The sequence below is a fragment of the Gambusia affinis genome, linkage group LG24 (genome assembly GCF_019740435.1).
Source record: "Gambusia affinis linkage group LG24, SWU_Gaff_1.0, whole genome shotgun sequence".
Lineage (NCBI taxonomy): Eukaryota > Metazoa > Chordata > Actinopteri > Cyprinodontiformes > Poeciliidae > Gambusia > Gambusia affinis.
The window spans coordinates 5473434-5491086 of record NC_057891.1 but is presented as its reverse complement, the minus strand read 5'-3'; the positions used below and the strand labels follow the sequence as shown (position 1 = coordinate 5491086).

Sequence of the window (17653 nt, the reverse complement as noted above, 5' to 3'; positions counted from 1 at the left end):
AGCAGATTGAATCCATCACAAGCTCAGCAAAGCCCCTCTCAGGGAGGATTCCAGGGATTTTCTATTGCTTCCAGCTACATGAACGGGTTTGCAGCACACCGACATTCAGCACAGGAAACATGAGAGTGGGAGTGAAGGTTATAAACTGAAATTTCTCTATTGTTATGGTGAAGAATGTGCTCTAATCAAGACAGAGCTGGAGAAGCACAAAGCACTGCAAATGGTAATGGTAATTAATGTCCATTACTACATCTGAGAAGGTATGCAGCAGTTAAAGTCCATGATTGCAGAACGAAGTCAGGAAAAAAATAAAGAAATAAATAAATGACTGACATTTAAAGCGAAGGTAATTATTGGCAACACTCAACCTTGTGTTAGTGTTTTTTGCCCCCAAGTGAATGAAAGAAAACACAGGCTTCTGCAAAGAGTCACTCAGAAGCAACTTAACAATCTTCACAGCGAATGGAGAGAAAACGCTATAAGAATCAGACAGATGACGAGTTTGGCATTTTCAAATAAAAACAACTTTTCACGCGACACGGATAAAATGTGCCAGAGAGGAAGATGAAACTTGCTGTTAACCGACGCCACGCTATCTTTCAAAGTCAACATTTTCTTATTCTGGTTCCTAATCTGCTATCAGAGACAATATGAGTCATTCAGAAAAACAGTAAGGAGTGGGAAAAAGCTGAATTTGAACATCTAACAGTTTGTCACAAATGGGCTAAAGCTAGAGATGGCTGTCATTTTCTTACAGCCTGAAAAGTTATTTCCAATATTTACTTTTATTTAAACAAATACACTGGATACGATGCATTTAGTGAAAAAGCTGCAGCAATGTGAGAAGGAATGACAAGAAATCTTTAGTTTGTATTATTTACAACATATGACTCACAGTAAATGCAGGAAACACCAATTTGTTTTAGTTTGACATTTTTAATGAGTTAGCAGCTAATTACAAGTGAATTTGTTTTCTTTATAAATTATTCCATCCTCTATCCAAGGCACTAGTACCACTAACAGTAAAAACAGATGCACAGCATGATGCTCCCACCACCATGCTTCATTTGAAAGCATCATCTCGAATCCTCTTAACATAATTCATGCTAAACCCTCTTTATTTTGCTTGACAAAGAGGAATGACCAGCTGCAGTCAGAAATCTCAACACCAAAAAGGTTCAAGGAGATTCAGGTTAATCTATTTAAGAAAGTAGAATTTAAATGCGGATTAAATTTCAACTTGTGCATCCAAATATTGTTGAAAACTTTTGAAATTGCCAGTAAAGTCCTTCAAAGAAGAGTCCAAATAAAATCGAAAACCCCTAAAATAATGTTATTCTAATAGGTTGAAATATTAAAAGATTTTTATTAACTATAGGATTATTATCAACAAGGCTTTTTATGTTTTATTTCTGACTGAATAGCATTATGTTTTAACTCTCAGCTTCAGCTGAAAGCACAGACATGAACAAAGTAATTTCATCTCAGAGTTACGTAAAGGAGTCTTTAAATGACATTTAATCTTACCAGCACATTCAAACAGCCTTGAGAGCTAAAGAATTATGTCTGAGATTAAATCGATTTAGCTTCCTAAAGTCTTTCAGCGATAGACTTCACTCAGAGTTGAACCAAACACAAGTCAACTTTATTTGGCTGATGTGGATAGAGAAGTGTCGGACAACAGTTTAGCAAAATGAGAAGAAAACGGCTTTTTGGATTGAGGAAGGACATCAAGAGACAGCAGGTGGCAGAAGAGATTTATCGGTGATTTATACCCGGGGATCCCAACAGTGATCGATGAAGTGAAGGTGGAGCAGCAGATAGAGATTCTGCACAAGGAATGTCCTCAAAAATCTAAAAGGTGCTGAATGCTAACATTCAACATGTATAAGTGGGGCATTAGAGAGTGGGACGATAAGATAAGAAATGCTAAAAAACAAAGACAAGCAACAGCTAAATGTGACAAATGGGAAAAGGCACAAGAAATTTATGAGAGGCAAATAAGTTTTAGCATTAGAGTCAATTAAAAAAATGTGTCCAGGGAGGAATATATTCCCTGGAAGAAGTTTAGAAAGTTCTCGATTAATTTCACATATTTACAAGAATTAGTTACAAAATGCTGCTTACTTTGAGTTTGAAACAGTCTCACAATGCTTTTTACATTCCCGCTGACTAGAACAATCAAACTGCTCATGTAAATGCTAACATAAATTGTTGTAACATAACAAAAACCCAACAGATTCAAGTGTTACGGTTATTTTTCCAATATTCATGCTTGTTGTCGTATTTTAGTTTTCGACCAGTACAGAAGCAAAAAACATTTTTAATAATTGTTAATAAGGAAATAAAATATTTTTTCTGTTAGACTGTCCTTTGAAGCCAAAAAAAAAAAAGTGTCTAAAAGAACACAATCTACTGTCATCTCAATGTAATCTGAAAGAATAACCACACAGCTGCATGATTCTGCATTTCTGTCTGGATCCAACCTCCTGTCTAAATAATGTGACCTTTTTAGTGGCTTTGTGTGCTTCTCTATAAGGGAGAGCACACAGGCAATTCAGTGTTACTTTATTTCTTTACTGTTTGCTTCTGGTAGGCAAACACAAGCAGCTAAATCAGAGTCATAGAGCTGGAGCTCCCTCTATGGGCGACAGGTGACACATGCGCCCTGCTGGACTGCATCCCAGTGACTTCACAGCTTGTCAGCTCTTCTGATAATCAAGTCCTGACCTCAGCCGTTTCCCCCCTCACACTCGCATAAGTGTGAATGTAGAACTGATGTCTCTAATTAACGTTGGAATAATACCCGGTCCCCGGATGTCTGCAGATCAGCAGGGCTTTAATGCAAATTAAGAGCTGAATTTTCTCAAAAAATAAAGCAAAAAAAAAGAAAATCTCAATTGCTACTCACCGTCAGACCTAAAGAAATTGTGAAATTTTTAAAATTCAGTTTAAGTCATGAATAGTTCAGTCCAAATGAAGCTGTTAAGAGCTGATGTTGGAACATTCTGCGGCTGTGTCTTTGCTGGATCAAGTAGGTGGAGGGATAACACACTTCCAGCCTTTCTGAGAGCTCAGAAGGGAGGTTTACAGGCAATTCTGAGTGGGCAGGAAGAAGCCTTACAGGTGGGCGCCAACGTAACTGGGTTTCATTTTACAGAAGTGGCAAAAACAGACAAAGGAGAGTCTTGCACGAGGTTGAGTGGGATGGCTGCTGAATAATGTGCCTCCGGAGAAAAGCAGTAGTGTTTATTCCTGAAGATGATGTGTGTATGTGTGTGTGTGTGCAGCGCCTTTTTGCCTATTCAAGCTCCTCTTCATCGAGCTCTTCCAGCCTGGCCATGAGTCTTGCTTGCATCGGGTTGATGTCAGATGTGTAGATCACCGTCACCCTGTGACGGAGCAGCTTTATTAGGGAATATTAGGGAAGGAGAAGAGGAAGCTCAAAACACTTCGAAACAGTAAACATCCAACGTTTCCACAAAGCGGACCTTTTTTCCTCAGCTGCAATTTCAAATTGAAAAATAAAAATAGTTTTATCACAAAGTTTGTCATTATTTCAATCTCAGACGTTCCAAAGATGAATAAAAGGTTCTGTTTCCTATTTGACATTTTACAACATCAACCTATGAACAAGATGTCAGAGGAAGACAGAGGCGGAGCGGATTCGCTGCAGGATGAAACACAAAGAAAAGGTCTGCCTCACTGTTTAGACAGCAGCTAAAGACCTCTGCATATCATCCAGTGAGATGCAGCTGCCAGGAAGCTCTTGTCGAAAGAAAGTCCAGCTACACGATGTGCTCATTCGTTAACTTTATGCTTTGTTTATGCAGAATGCTTCCCCTCCTAAAACCAAACGATTTTTTTTTATTTTAAATGTGGGCCCAACTGTATTTATCGCCTTGAAAAAAGTGTTTTCTTCTCATTGTGAGTTTGTCAACCTGCTGGACCGAATCTGACTTTGAACTGACCTGGGTGTTATCCCTATGATGGGGATGCTATTGGTGACGGGAGCTTTCCTCAACGGGAACTCGGCTCTGATCATCTCTGGCGTAAGCTGGATTCCCGGACCTTCACACCTGCACCAAAGTCTTACATGAATGACATCATGGGTGGAGGGGGGGGCGTTTACCTGGAGGTGGTGTGTAAACAGCGATGTGAGGGGCTTACGAGGACTCGGTTAGCTGCAGATGATAATCATCAGGGAGGCCAGGGAGAAGAGGAGGAGCAAAGAGGGGAAGGATGTCTGTATCATAGTCGACGGACCTGCAGGAGAAACATGCAAATATAAAATAATCCTATGAAAATGGATGTCTAAAACCTCACTCTGTACAGAAGCTGTGGGATTTGCTGTTTCGTCAGGAGTCTGATAAAAGGCTCTACAAAGCAGGCTAGCAACAAAACTAGCTACATAGAGCTATATGAATCTGAGTTAGCTTTGCAGCTAGCCAGTAAGTGAATACTAGCACCTTGTTAGCGATAGCTTCAACCACCTCAAATCACAGAACACAAAGCAGATGTCGGCATGCGACTGAAATTTTTTCCAAACAGAAAAGTCATGAAATTAAATAGTTTTTCCATGACAACATGGAAAAATTTGTGACAAAATAAAATTTTATGTCACTAATTTTAGTGACATGAATTTAAGACTTTTTAAGGATGGACATACACCCTGTAGAAAGAGAGTTAAAATCATCCAGAACCTTCTTATTTTCCTAAACAGCATTGAACTGTTCAATTTGATACCTAAAGCAAGAGGCTCCATCATGCTGGATGAACTGTAAATCACATGCTGTTGCTATCTGGAGAACGGTCAGATGAAGAAAGTGTTTGCACAGAATAGCGTGCAAAAGGAGAACAGGACAAACCAGAGCCGTGTTTGCTAACACACTACATCAAATATCACTTCCTTTCCGTCTTTTTAGGCTGAAAACTGAATAAATCATTATTTCTCCATGTTAGCCTCCATACAGACTGACCCAGATTCTTTAATAGAGACATTTGAGCTTAAGATGAACAACAGCACTAAAAAAGAGGAATGATTTTATCTCTCCTTCCATCGAGATGATCATTTATAGACTTTAAATAACATGTCTGAAACTTGAGATTCAACTTCTCGGTTATAAGGCTGTCCTGTCCTTCACTCTCTGACTCAATGAATGTGTTATGAGTAATGGTGGATATATTACAAGCAGACAATCTGACATTCAGCAACCTGGCAGGAGGTAGAATATGTTGGACTCCTACATTACATATTAATACGGGACAACCGTGATGAGCTGTGTTGTCTGTAATGCAGTTTGTCAGATGATGGAACGGACACAGAACCTGGGAGTACGAAGAAGGACGTAGAGGATTACAGCCTCTCCAGAGGCATAAACATGAGCGGTAAAACATGTCTGAAACATGACATGCAAGACATCTCACTTCAACAATCATTAAGATGCTATTAGCTACGAAAATATGTCTATATTATGGTTATGTAAACAGAGGGAAAGCTCTAAAAGAGGGAAGCTTGTATTGCATAAACAAAAAATGTAGGACTTCAAGTGGAGCCTTGATTTTTCGCGTGAGAAATATGCAATATTTGTTTACTTTTTGTCATGGCTGCCTTCAGTTTTTGGTACTTGTTTTCAAATCGGAGGACAAGGCAGATGCTGAGGTTACCCAGCATTCTCCAGCTGCTGACTGGGATTTGCTTCTGTCATCTTAGGGTAAAAAGGTTTTCTATACCATAACAATTTAAAGCCTCCTGGTTAAAATGACAACACTCAGCACATACCTACGAGGTGAGGTCGTATTGGTGATTGGGACGGAGATCTGTTTTACGTCCATGCCGGTTATTTCCTGTTGGTAGGAAAGAAAAAAAAATGAAGCTGAACATTTTAGAAAAAAGTTTTTCCTATTCAGATTAGTTGAAAACGGAGATTACGGTAGATCCACAGAAAAACTTTAAAAAAGGCCATCAAGAGAAACATAATTGCTAATTCGTGTTTTTCTTTCACATTAAATTCCAATAAAATGTATTGTATTGTTGTAATCTGAGAAAAAAATAAAGAGAATTACCTGGAAATGGAGAAAGTGAGCCTGTGGAGTTAGTGGAATTAATCCAGATCTGTTGTTGTCACACAGTGCAAACCTAAACAAACAGTAACGATTGAATGCAAAAAGCTTCAGGAAAAATGAAAAGGACAATATAAGTTTGTGAGGTTGTGTTTACTTTGGCAGAGCACAGAGGTGAACCTCCGTGTCGCTCTCCAGGTACTTGGGCTGCAGTTTAAAAGCCAGAAGGCCCGGGGTCGGGTTCTACAACAAAATGTCAGTAAACAAATAATCAGCCAGATGTGCTTTCTGTATGAATGGTTGTAACGTTACAACAAATCCCATCCGTACAAAGATTCTGAGAGGATTTGCATGGAAAGGCCTGATGAGAGCTTCAGGAGGTGTGAAGGAGAGTTCTGAAGTCCCCCGATCCATCATTCTCTCTACCTCTTCAACTGGACCCTTATCTCTCTGCACTTCCTAGAAGGGAGATAAATATGACAGACAGACTGATGCACATATTGAGGCTGACATACATTTTAATTAAGGTGCGTCGTAGTTACCGGCGCTGCAGCACGAAGAGGTCTGGCCAGTGTAGTGGGACAATAGGAGCTAAACCCTTCCCAGGGAGAAGCGGGTTGGTATTGCATCAGCTGGTAGTGCTGGGGAACCTGGACAGCATTAATGTTAGCATGGTTAGATTACCTGAATCTTAGAAAAAGTGAATGCATTTTTACCTTCACATTGTCTAAAAAAAAACCCCAACCCCTTATATTTACTCAAAGACAATCATTTTGTAGATTAGAAGCACAGTATATCATTCTGGCTGCATGTTGCTTTCAGAACCTCCTGCCATCTGTTATTTCAAGGGCTCCACATGAACTCTGCTTTCTTTAATATCACTTCCTAGATGCACAGTCCTTCAACACATCGCATCACTTCCTCATATTATCCACACCTGCAGAAACAATCTACTTCTACATGGTTCTTTATGCTGCTCTTCCTGGGTGTAAAACGAAGCAGTCATTGTCTGTTTAGTCAGTATGAATGTGGTTGGATTTTTTTTTTGTTTTACAGTATTCTTCTGTTTTCAGCTGTATGTTATTGTGCTGTATGATGTTTTAGTGCTTTCTGAACGTTGAAAATGAGAATTTGTTCTCACTTAACTTACCCTGGTTAGATGAAATAAAAATAAAATAACTTATTGTAGGTTTCCAGCTGTTTTTAAGGTCTGACCTCACAATTAACTCTAGAATACTTTTGCATTTAATGTATTTGCATTCAAATGGGTCCATATCTTCATCGTCAGACTTTGTCATGATGAAATAAACAAGTGAATTAAATTATCATCTGCTTTACCTCCTAAAACATTTCCAAACTCTGACTGGATTGATGTAAAAATGTGTTAAATAGTTCAAATCTAAGCATGAAGGTTCTACCTAAAATATTCCCCAGCATGCCAGACAATTGTTAATGGGTCATTAAATACTAACGTGGGAAGAGAAATTATTTTTGTCAGGGATGAAAAGGTGAAAAGCTGGTAAAGGCCACCTGGAGACGGTGCGGACATGCTCTCCGCTGGCGTGTCTGGGTTTCCTTCTCAGTGCTCCTGTCTACTGGCATGAATGTTAAGCTAGCTGCTGATGCTAAGATAATGTGAGTGTGGGAGCATATGGATGTCGGTCTCAGTAAAGAACTCTCAACCTGACCGGTGTGTTCATTGCCTTTTGGCAAATGTCAGCTGGAAAAAAGGGCTGCGATATAATGCTGCTGTAAAAAATGAATATAGACAGGGTTCCTGCACACACTTCAGATTTCTGGAGTTTTCAAGTATTTTCTATAATCAATGTTGGGAAAAAAATAAGATATTTCTACTCTGGTCAGGCTTTAAATTTGGATGAATGGATTTATAAAAATATGGAAAAAGGAACACATTTTGGAATTAGAATATTTTCTTCCTTAGCTACACCTGAAAACCATTCCAGACCCTTTCTATCAACTTATTATTGAATTAGAATCCAACACGCTGCTGGTTACATATAATATCCAGTAATATATGAGCGCCAGGTGCTTTAATAGGTACTGACCTGGAGGTTCAAGAAAGGAATGTGTCCTGTCACGGTCATATTGTTAGGATCCACAGGCAGAGCCGCAAAATTCCTGAGAACCTTGAAGAAGACAAATGGACATTTTTATTCAACGTAACTGTGAGGTCCAGAACTCTGCAGGGCGTCTGAATCAAAGATTTAATCAAAGCACCAGCAACCAAGCTTCCTCGCTGATTCCATTGTTGGATCAATTATGTTTCTCACAGGATGCAATGGATGAAAATTACCTCATTTCTTCATGTCAAACTGTTTAATTGAAAATGTATTGGGGGAAAAAAGGAAAGCATGTTACATTATGTAGAGTTTAAAGGCCTTCTCACCGAGGAATTGTCCTCATGGGGGGAATTTGGGAAAGATGACGGCAACACGTTGCCTAGAGAAATGACACTTGCTCTGTCCTTAGCTAAAAAACAAAAAGATTAGCTTTAGATGCAGCATGTCACCCTGAGCTTTTCTTCCTGAGTAGTACAGATGATTCAAACCGTTCTCCGTTGAGGGAGCCTTCTTTATACTGTCCACCAGTTTCTTTAAAGATGCCAGTCTGCGCTGCATCCGGCGTCGGATCACCACCTGGACGGCAGACGTGAGCCTGTTACAGATTCTCCACAACTTCAAACTTCATGCTGACTCTTAATTATTTTTCTGACATTCAAGACTTTTAGCTTCCTTCCTTTTTCCATAACGAACTCCTAATGAGGTCCGACGGACTCGGATCAGTTTCATTCTGCAAACTGAAACCTTTGTGAAATTAAAAAGTGGCTCGCTAAAAGCAATGAATCATCTTTCCTTTTGTTTATCTTATATATTAGACGCCACATAAAGAGTTCTGCTTATATGCTACAGTAATTAATATAAATAAGAACCTGAACCTAAAGACACCTGACTGAGCTGAAAGTGACAGGGCTGCAGGTGGGCTAACCCTCTAATGAGGCACACAGAGAAAATGACGTGCTCGTTCATTCAAGTGTGCACATTTAAAACAACTTCTTTTTTTTTCTTTGTCCTGGCATAAAAATTTACAGAGAGATATTGTCCACGAACAATACCACACAGTTCACTCCTGATTTTTGCACATGTACCTTCCGAGCTGCCTGCTGGAAAAGTGTGAGCGTTCTCTGCCTCAGGTCCCAGTAAATGCTGGTGTACAACTGGAAGACCGGTGCTTCATCTCGATCCTGGAAGGGATTGGGAAAACTTTACTAGAAGAACAACTAAAGGACTCGGTCTGATTGGTCACAGTGAAAAATTATGAATATAGTGGAATGGGCAAATAGAGATGCACCGATCACATATCAACATCTATATTGGTCACAATGTTGAAAAAAATCTATCCAGTCTAATTCTATGCTTTATTTATTTATTTCACGTTATATTTATAATCACTAATTGCACTTTCTGAACCATTTCAAAGGTTTGTCACATTTTATTTTTTAAATGTTTGAGCAACTTTGTGAAGTTTTTGGTGTTTTTAAGTGTGCTGTACTGGTGGAGAGTTATCGAATAAAAGCGTTATTCAGTACGTTTATGTCTGTGTTTAAGAAAAGAAATGTTTTAAGTGATTCAGTGATGTTTTTCAGCATCGAATCGGAATTGGCCGATACAAAGCTTCAGATATCTGTATCGGTATCGGCAGTGAAAAAAGTGGATTGGTGCATTCTTCTACCCAACCAGGTTATTCCCCCACCAACAGATTTGCTTGTTTTCAGTTGTTCTAATCGTTCACTTTAAAATGTCTCATTTTAACATAATAAACAAAGAGAGTCATGAAATTAGCAACTGAAGCTAAAGGATGACCTGTTTGTTATGTCGAAGCATCCGTTTAGACGATAGTTGGGTCTGCCTGGGAACGAAGTCTTCATCTTGCCTCTGATCTCTTTTTTTGACCTTTAACACAATCAGCACATGATAACTATTAGCATTCCTTCTATAAAATTACAATCAAAGTGTAATAAACTGTTAAGACTACAAATTACTTCCTCTTTCCACACACATCATCTGATTCTGTCTGATTTAAAAGAAAAGTGTAGGAATTGTTTAAATAAAAAGTAAATTTTAGCACGTGGCAAATAAAGAAGTTTTTACACAACATTTCAGAATTTCAAAAGCACTTAAAGGATTTCAACATGTTCATCCGCTATATCAAGCCTAAAATGTTTTGGTTGAAGGGGAAGTGTTCTCCTTGTCACAGGAAATAAGACGGCCTAATTTAGTGATTTAATATTCCCAGGTGGTAAAACTCTTCCTGGAAGATTACAAAACCGTAAGTTTGCATAAATGTTTGTATTCTGGCCTTTAATCAGCATTTCATTCCTCCCATAAAAAAAAGAGTTCCCATAAAATATAGAAGTAACGTGCTGTGATATGAGGCTGTAAAACAGACAACAGTCCCTGTGTGTCTCCGTGTGTGCGTGCGTGTGTGTGTGTGTGTGTGTGTGGATTACAGCATCAGTTGAGAAAGGAAGTGCTGTTAAGCTTCAGCTGTACCCAAACCCGTATTTCAAAGCTGAACTTTCTTTGGCCGACCTTGCCTTGTTTCTATGGTTACTAAATAAAATCAATCACTTAAAAGCAGAAGCCTTTTTCATACTGACAAAGAGTGTATTCAACAGAGAAAAACATTAAAAACATAAAGTTTAAATGGACTTTTAATGGGAGTCAACAAATTATTAAATATCTACAAATCTGAAAAATAGTAATGTGCACATAACTGAAACAAGATGGATTTAAATTAATATTTTTGAAATTTTAATTCCAGATCATTCATATATCAAACTTATTGGTATTATTTGATACCCAACTGACTTGAAGCGGTGATTGCAAAAAATGTGATCACACAGGGTAACAGAAAACAATGCATGCCACACTTTACAGATTTCTGTTTTGGTAAAAATATTGAAAATCAATGTGAAATCATACCAAAAGAATTGCTGCGATTACAGTAGAGGAGTTGTTGCGGTCACATTGAGACAAAGACCCTAAACATCCAGATATTATGTATCAAAAATGTCCTAGTTAAAGTTCAGGCCTAATTAAATACAAAATCAAACTTGAGAGTTGTTGTTCTCAGAATATTTTCAAATCTATGTATCATTTTACTTCTATCTTCTTGTACAATGATACACAGTTCTCTCACATAAAATCCCTATAAATAATTTTAAATATGTGGTAATGAAGTGACAAAATGTAAAAAAGTTCAATGCTATAAATAATTCGTGTACCTTCTCACCCACCATTTCCAGGGTTTGTGTGTGTTCCCTGTTACTGCGCAAACTCACCATGTATTCCTGCAGAGCCATCTCTCTCTCCTCCAGTATCCGCTGCTGCCTTTTCTCCGACATCGGCTCCACACCTAGATAAACTTGGCTGAGTGCAACGCACAGAAGAAATGACCACATATGGAGGTAACAATACAAACAACAGTGTGGAGAAATGTGCAAACGTAGAGATTTTGTGAAACCCTTTTACAGGATTTAATTCTGTTGAAGTTTATCAAGAAAGAGCTCACAAACCCAGCAAATCGAAACTGAGCATTTAAGATGAAATCCAATTTTTGAGTTTTACCTACCATTTGATATACTTGTATTCCTCCTCCTCGGTAGCCTGCTGAACCTTTTTCATGAAGAGAGCCTCTTTCATCTGACTGTTTACATTTTCTTTCGTACTGCCGCAGGAGAAGGCTGAAGTAGCGTGGGCGCCGAGGACACAAAGCAAGAGACATCGGTTACAGTTTAATGGAAGTAAATTGAGTTATAAAAGACAGAACAATTGTTTAAAGGGTCACAGCCATGTCAGGTTTAGGAGTAAAATCATTGGGGTTGCAGTTTAGGTCTTTTGAATCGGGTTTACTCGTGTCTTTGATGAGAATTTTCGCCACCCCTCCAGGGCTACAGACATCCATGGAAGATGGTTGGGGAACATCCGCCTCATCTTTCACTGCCTAGAGAAAAGAAATAATACAATAAATCTTTTCAAGTCAAATAAACGTGTAGATCAAAAATAAGCTAAAAGACAATAAAAGAAAAGAAATAGGCACCTTTAATTTGTCAGCCTCCTTGACTGAGGTCTGCTTGCTTTTACGTCCAGAAGATGGTGGGGTAGGACGACCTCCGTGTTCTGCGGGGGCTCCATATCTAACATGTGGTGTTCTACCAAAAATATAAATAAAAAAAATAATTAAAATATGGAGTTGAAAGGTTTCAATAATAAAAATGAGTAAGGCTGCAGAGATTAGACATGAACAAACAACTTTATTGGATAAAAGTAGACAAACATGGTTGCCAAAAGCTGCAGTGTCTTGATAGAGTATCAATTTTCACTCATCTTTACAACTTAAAGGTATTTTGCATTTTTATTGAGTTTTCAGTCCATTTTTGGTTCATAAATACAAACACTCACTTTAAATTTACAGATGCTATTTTTACTTTTATAAGTTATAAGAACTATTTCGCTAACTGTTAAAAAAGATCAAACAAGTGCAGAAAACAGAGCAGAAAATCTCAAATTAAACAAATATTAATAACTGAATGTATGAATTTTAGCAGCTGTCCACTATTTTGACAAACTGAGCTGGAAAAAAAATCAATAAATTCAAACTACCCGATTCAATATGAGTTACATAATCAGTCCAGAGTGACAAAATATTCAGATAAATAATTGAGCATGGAGCTGCATCACATCAGAAGAACACTGGATGATTTATTCTCTCTAAATATTGCAATGTTGATACTGATTATGATTAATACACCTCTTCCTGGCTTACTCTGTATTTTCCTTTATGAAACAACTTCTGGTAAAGTATTATAATCCAACAGCCTTCTTGAAAAATTGATCTCAGATTTATTACAGTGTCAGCAGAGCGTAGTACGAGCCTGTTTATATTAATGCAAAATGCAGAACTGAATCACTGTGATTAAAATATGACTGGATAATCTTTAGTTTGTTGTAAAAACATCTTTATCCATGTCAGACAAGTCATTCTGGGGAGACACCAAACAAGCAGAATCAAACATTGATTCAGTCTAGAGGTCTAGATATTTATTTTTTTGGTATTTCACATGCACATATCTTATCTATCATTTGGTTCCACTGTGGGAAACAACAAACAGAGAGAGGAAGAGAAAGAGAGAGTTTTTTATGCTAAACATCCATTAAGAAGTATTATCTATTCTGATATCACTGCAGCAGCTAGCACGCTTTTTTTTTCTCCCCATGAATTATTAACTTTTGGGGGAGATAACAGCAGACAGTGCGGTGGAAGAAGCTACTGCTGTGTGATGGATGGCACCATCATTCTCATGGGAGCAGAATTAAACATCAGGTTTTTTATGCTAGCTGGAAAAATAAATGGGATGCTCTAATCAGGCACACAAAAACTATTTGCGGAGAATCCGTGTTTTCGCCTCAGACTTGTCTTATTGGCAGTTTGCTCCTAAAACCCTGGAACATTTTTATAGTTTCATAAGAACAACAGAAAAGAAAGAAACAACTTTAACTATTTATGTGGGACATCCAATACTCATGACCATGAGTCTACACAAACACACACACAGAGTAGAAAGACACTACAGCATAAACTAAAAGTTCAACCTCATTATTTCTCAGTTTTTGTTGAGAAGTTTGAGATTCTTAACTAAGCAACTTGTTTTATGATTTTTTGGTATGCATCGTTTCTGGTTGCTTTACCTGAGTGGTAAATTGGGCCTGGAGAACCCGGTGATGGTGCACAAGTAGGGCTTGGTGTTGAACTGTGAGACGACCAGCTGGAAGGTGAACTGAGACGTTTCATACTGGAGAGGACAGAACGTCACGGTCATCAGAACTTCCCCATTGGCTGGTATCACACCTGCAAAATAGGATTTGCACGTGATCTGAGGCTGACGTCACTGCCTTTATGAAGATACTGACTGTTTGTTTTAGCTAAATGCTATGTGCTGCCATTTCCGGTTAAAGTAAAACAGATTTATTTAAAGGTTGTTTAATGCTAAACATACATATATATATGTTCATACATTTCACTTTTATGAACTAGAACACAAATCTTCTGTGAAAAGCCTTTCAAACATTCTCTCTTATTCTTTCTTTTTTTATTATTTAGTCTGGTTTAATCTCAAAGAGAAAGAGAAAAAGGTTATGTGTTTATTATACAATTTATGCATCAAATACATTTACCACTCTGTACTTTTGCAGCTTTGGTCTTTTTCAGATACAAAAAGGATTTTTGTATTAGCAGTGCATTATCTAGTGCCAGCCTTCAGGGCTTTTTGTACCCAATATGAAAGCTAATAATTTGCTGAAATATATTCATATTATTTAATAATGTGGTTATTTGACTCAGTTAAATAAAATCTCCCAGCCGGAGAAAACTCATATTTTGATTTGATCAATTAAAATGAACTGACACAAACACGGATCGGAACTATAATTAATGCAAATCGGGTGTAATATCAAATCTTTTTATGAGATTTGAGAATGTTTATGAATTTCACCCCATAATTCATCAAAAATACTGAATTTCCAAGGTAAGTAACTTGATTTAATATAGTTATAATCATGGAAATAAAGCGGATGTGGATTTGGATAAAATTGTAACGTGTTTTACATTTTTGTTGGTTTAATCATCTACTCTAGATTTCCTTTAGTCAGTTTGTGTTGATGCATGTGTCCTGTTTGTTTCTGTTTTGCTCTCTATTGACCTGGCAACATGTCCAAGGTGTACCTGCAATACTTAAGTTGATTTAAATGATGATAAAGAGAGATTCTTGCTTTAAAGTCAGTTTTTAGGGAATAGAAGAAGATGGTGAAAACTGAACCATAAAGTAAACCTGCCATTATTGTGGTGAATGTGTGTTTTCATCTGGTGCTGTTATTTGAAGAAGGACAAAAGAGGGAGCCCATATCAGGACGTCCAAACAAAAAACAGAAACTCATTTGTATCTTTCTTCTTCTCGTTCCAACAGTTAAGCCAGCTGTAATCCGGATCCCAAGTGCTTTTTCCGCCATCTGTTGTGATGCTTTCCAGACAACCGAATGCTGCTGTGTGGCAGCATGTGGAAACTAGACGGACCCTTCAAGTCCTGCAAAGGCTTATATAATACACAACACACTGCTCTGAAGATTGGGGAAAGAAGTGAAAGCACTTGCTTTGTCTAGTGGGTGGATTCTAAATCTGGAAAGTTAAATATAAACTTTTATTACTATTCACATTATAACCACAAACTCCAATGTGTTTTGCTGGGATTTTTTTGGACAGATCAGCGTAAGATAAGAAGAGGGATAGTTTTCTTTCACAAATAATTAAAAGTGTGGTGTTTGTATGTTTGATTCTTTCTTTTTGATCATCTTTGAGACGAAATTAAACAATTTTGCACATCTTTACCTGCGAGGGGGTGGATGGAGTAGGCATCATGTGGCTGAACAATGTACACCTGAAACTCAAAGTCAACTGGACAGCTGCAACTCAGGGGAATTACATGCTGAACACTGGAGACAGGAAAGAAGAAAAAGAAGATTTCATTCATCTACGACTTGAAACCAACGGGTTGAATGGAGGCAAGGTCGGCTGCACTGAAGAATACAAAGCGACAGGTAGGAGTCTGGGCAGATGGAAGGTCAAAAAAAACGTTCCACACTCACCTTTGTCCAAGCGGTATGGCAGAGAGGTTGATGTGAGTGGGGATGTGTAGGTCATTGATGACAGGGTAAGCATGGATTGGAATTAACAGGTTCTCTTCATCCTTAAAAGGAGAGGTGTTGGAAAACATTGAGGTGAAAGAAGTGTGAAGGGTGACCTTAATGAGACGCTAACCTTGCAGTGAACACGGATGCAGTCGCTGAAGTAATGCCAATCGTCTGGGCAGAACGCAACATTCACAGTGTAGGCCAGGCCAGGGATCAGCCGATCCTTAACACACACAAGGAGGTGAGCGTCAACACTGACTGGACTCATGAACAAGTGATTCAGGGTAGATTCAGGTCAAAGATACCTTTTTGGTGTACGTTGTATGGAAGTGCTTTGTTACAGTTGGAATTATGTGAATGTTCACCGGTGCACTTGAAATGTTGATTAGATTCTAAAGGAGAAATTGCATCAAGTTCTGAGGACCGTTTGAGCTTCACCAACATCTTCATCACACAAATCAGGTTTTGTGTCTGGGCCGGAGTTATCCTCACCACGGTCTTGGTGTAACTCTTCCCAAGCTCAAAGCCGCTGAAGTGAAGTGAAGCGGGGTCTGCTTCGATGTGACTGTTACTTTTCAGTCTGGCGTAGATTTCTTAAGGAGAAAATGAGGACATGTTGAGAAAATCGAATAATTAATGCAGCGTATCAGAGGGACAAGGTTGATGCACGTACTTGAATCCAGCAGATGATTTGGGAGGGTTTTGCTCCTGGTCTCCTCCACCAGCTGGTTCAGGGGCAGAGACGTCCCTTTCCTCTGGGGCTCCAATAGTGTCTGCGGGACAGGCGGGGCCAGCTCCATCCTGGAGAAAGGTCAGCTCTGGATCCTCATGAGAGGGATGGCAGACGGCTGGAGGGGAGTCAAGGAGACTGCTGTGTTGAGAAATAATAATACTGGTAAACCTAGAAAAAAGCGATGAGATGGAAGACAGGACAAGGCAGTATTTATTCACACAGGATCAAATTCATTAGTATTAATAATATTTTTGTTGTTGCGTGTTTTCTATGTTTTATGAAAGACAATTCAGGCTTATTTCTACAGTAGTCAAAATCCACTGATGGGAAGGAATGAAAAAAGGATGGAATGGTGAGAGGATGGAAGGAAGAAAAGATGGGAGGAATGCTAAGTGGGTTGAAGAAATAAAGGAAGGAGAAAGGAATTAGGTATAAGGATGGAAAGAGGAATGGTTTGACAAACAGGGGTAAGGAAGAAAAAAGGAAGTAGGAAGGAGGAAAGATATTAAGTGGAGGAAATGAGGAAGGGAAATTATAGAAGGAAGAAAATGAAAGTAAAAAGAAAGAAAAATAAAAGGAGTGAAAGATAGGAAAAACAAGGCAAACGACAAAAAGGAAACAAACAAAGCAAGAAACAAACAAAAAATAAACAAACCAAGGAGGAAAAGAAGAATGAGGGACAGATTGTTGAATGTAAACATTAATAAACTGAAGCAACTTAAGAGAACAAATTGGAGAAAATCTTTCATACTTATTCAGACCTGGGTTCAAACTTTCTGACAGCGTATTAACTCTGGTGGCAAAGTAAAAAAAAATCACGCATTGACACGGAGTTTGGCTGCAACAAATTTAGATAATTAGCTTATTTAAATTCGCGTTAACGTCAACAAAAGTTATTTCGAGCACAAAACGTTTAATGACACAAAGTCTAATGACACTATTATATCTTGCCATATTTCATGAATTGTCCTACCAGAGAAGTGACGTCTAAACATATTTAGCCCTCATTGTTTGAGAAACGGAACGCAACAGACGCCCACGTTACCATGGTGACTTGAAAGGGGCGAGGACAGGGGCGAGCACGTTCCGTTAA

The 17653-nt window shown here is 38.4% G+C and overlaps 1 protein-coding gene across 8 annotated transcripts; it reads right to left on the bottom strand.

Annotated features, from left to right (window-relative positions):
• Nucleotides 1-3198: 3198 nt before the first annotated feature.
• Nucleotides 3199-17624, bottom strand: cfap221 (cilia and flagella associated protein 221). 8 transcript variants are annotated; one of them, XM_044109999.1, is made up of 26 exons: nt 17534-17624; nt 17312-17398; nt 16501-16728; nt 16320-16420; nt 16133-16219; nt 15955-16050; nt 15783-15883; nt 15526-15629; nt 13833-13992; nt 12184-12295; nt 11997-12087; nt 11716-11827; nt 11426-11513; nt 9945-10034; nt 9230-9325; nt 8633-8720; nt 8471-8553; nt 8130-8210; nt 6606-6713; nt 6394-6522; nt 6221-6306; nt 6067-6139; nt 5783-5847; nt 4171-4266; nt 3972-4079; nt 3199-3392 (listed from the first exon to the last, which is right to left on the bottom strand). In XM_044109999.1, the coding sequence occupies exons 3-26, from the start codon at nt 16625-16627 to the stop codon at nt 3302-3304; spliced, it is 2373 nt and encodes a 790-aa protein (XP_043965934.1). In that variant the 5' UTR covers nt 16628-16728; nt 17312-17398; nt 17534-17624; the 3' UTR covers nt 3199-3301. The 8 variants fall into 8 exon arrangements, with proteins under 8 accessions (XP_043965934.1, XP_043965931.1, XP_043965937.1 ...); XM_044109996.1 differs by having other exon boundaries at nt 17322-17398; XM_044110002.1 differs by having other exon boundaries at nt 16501-16698; nt 17322-17398.
• Nucleotides 17625-17653: the final 29 nt, after the last annotated feature.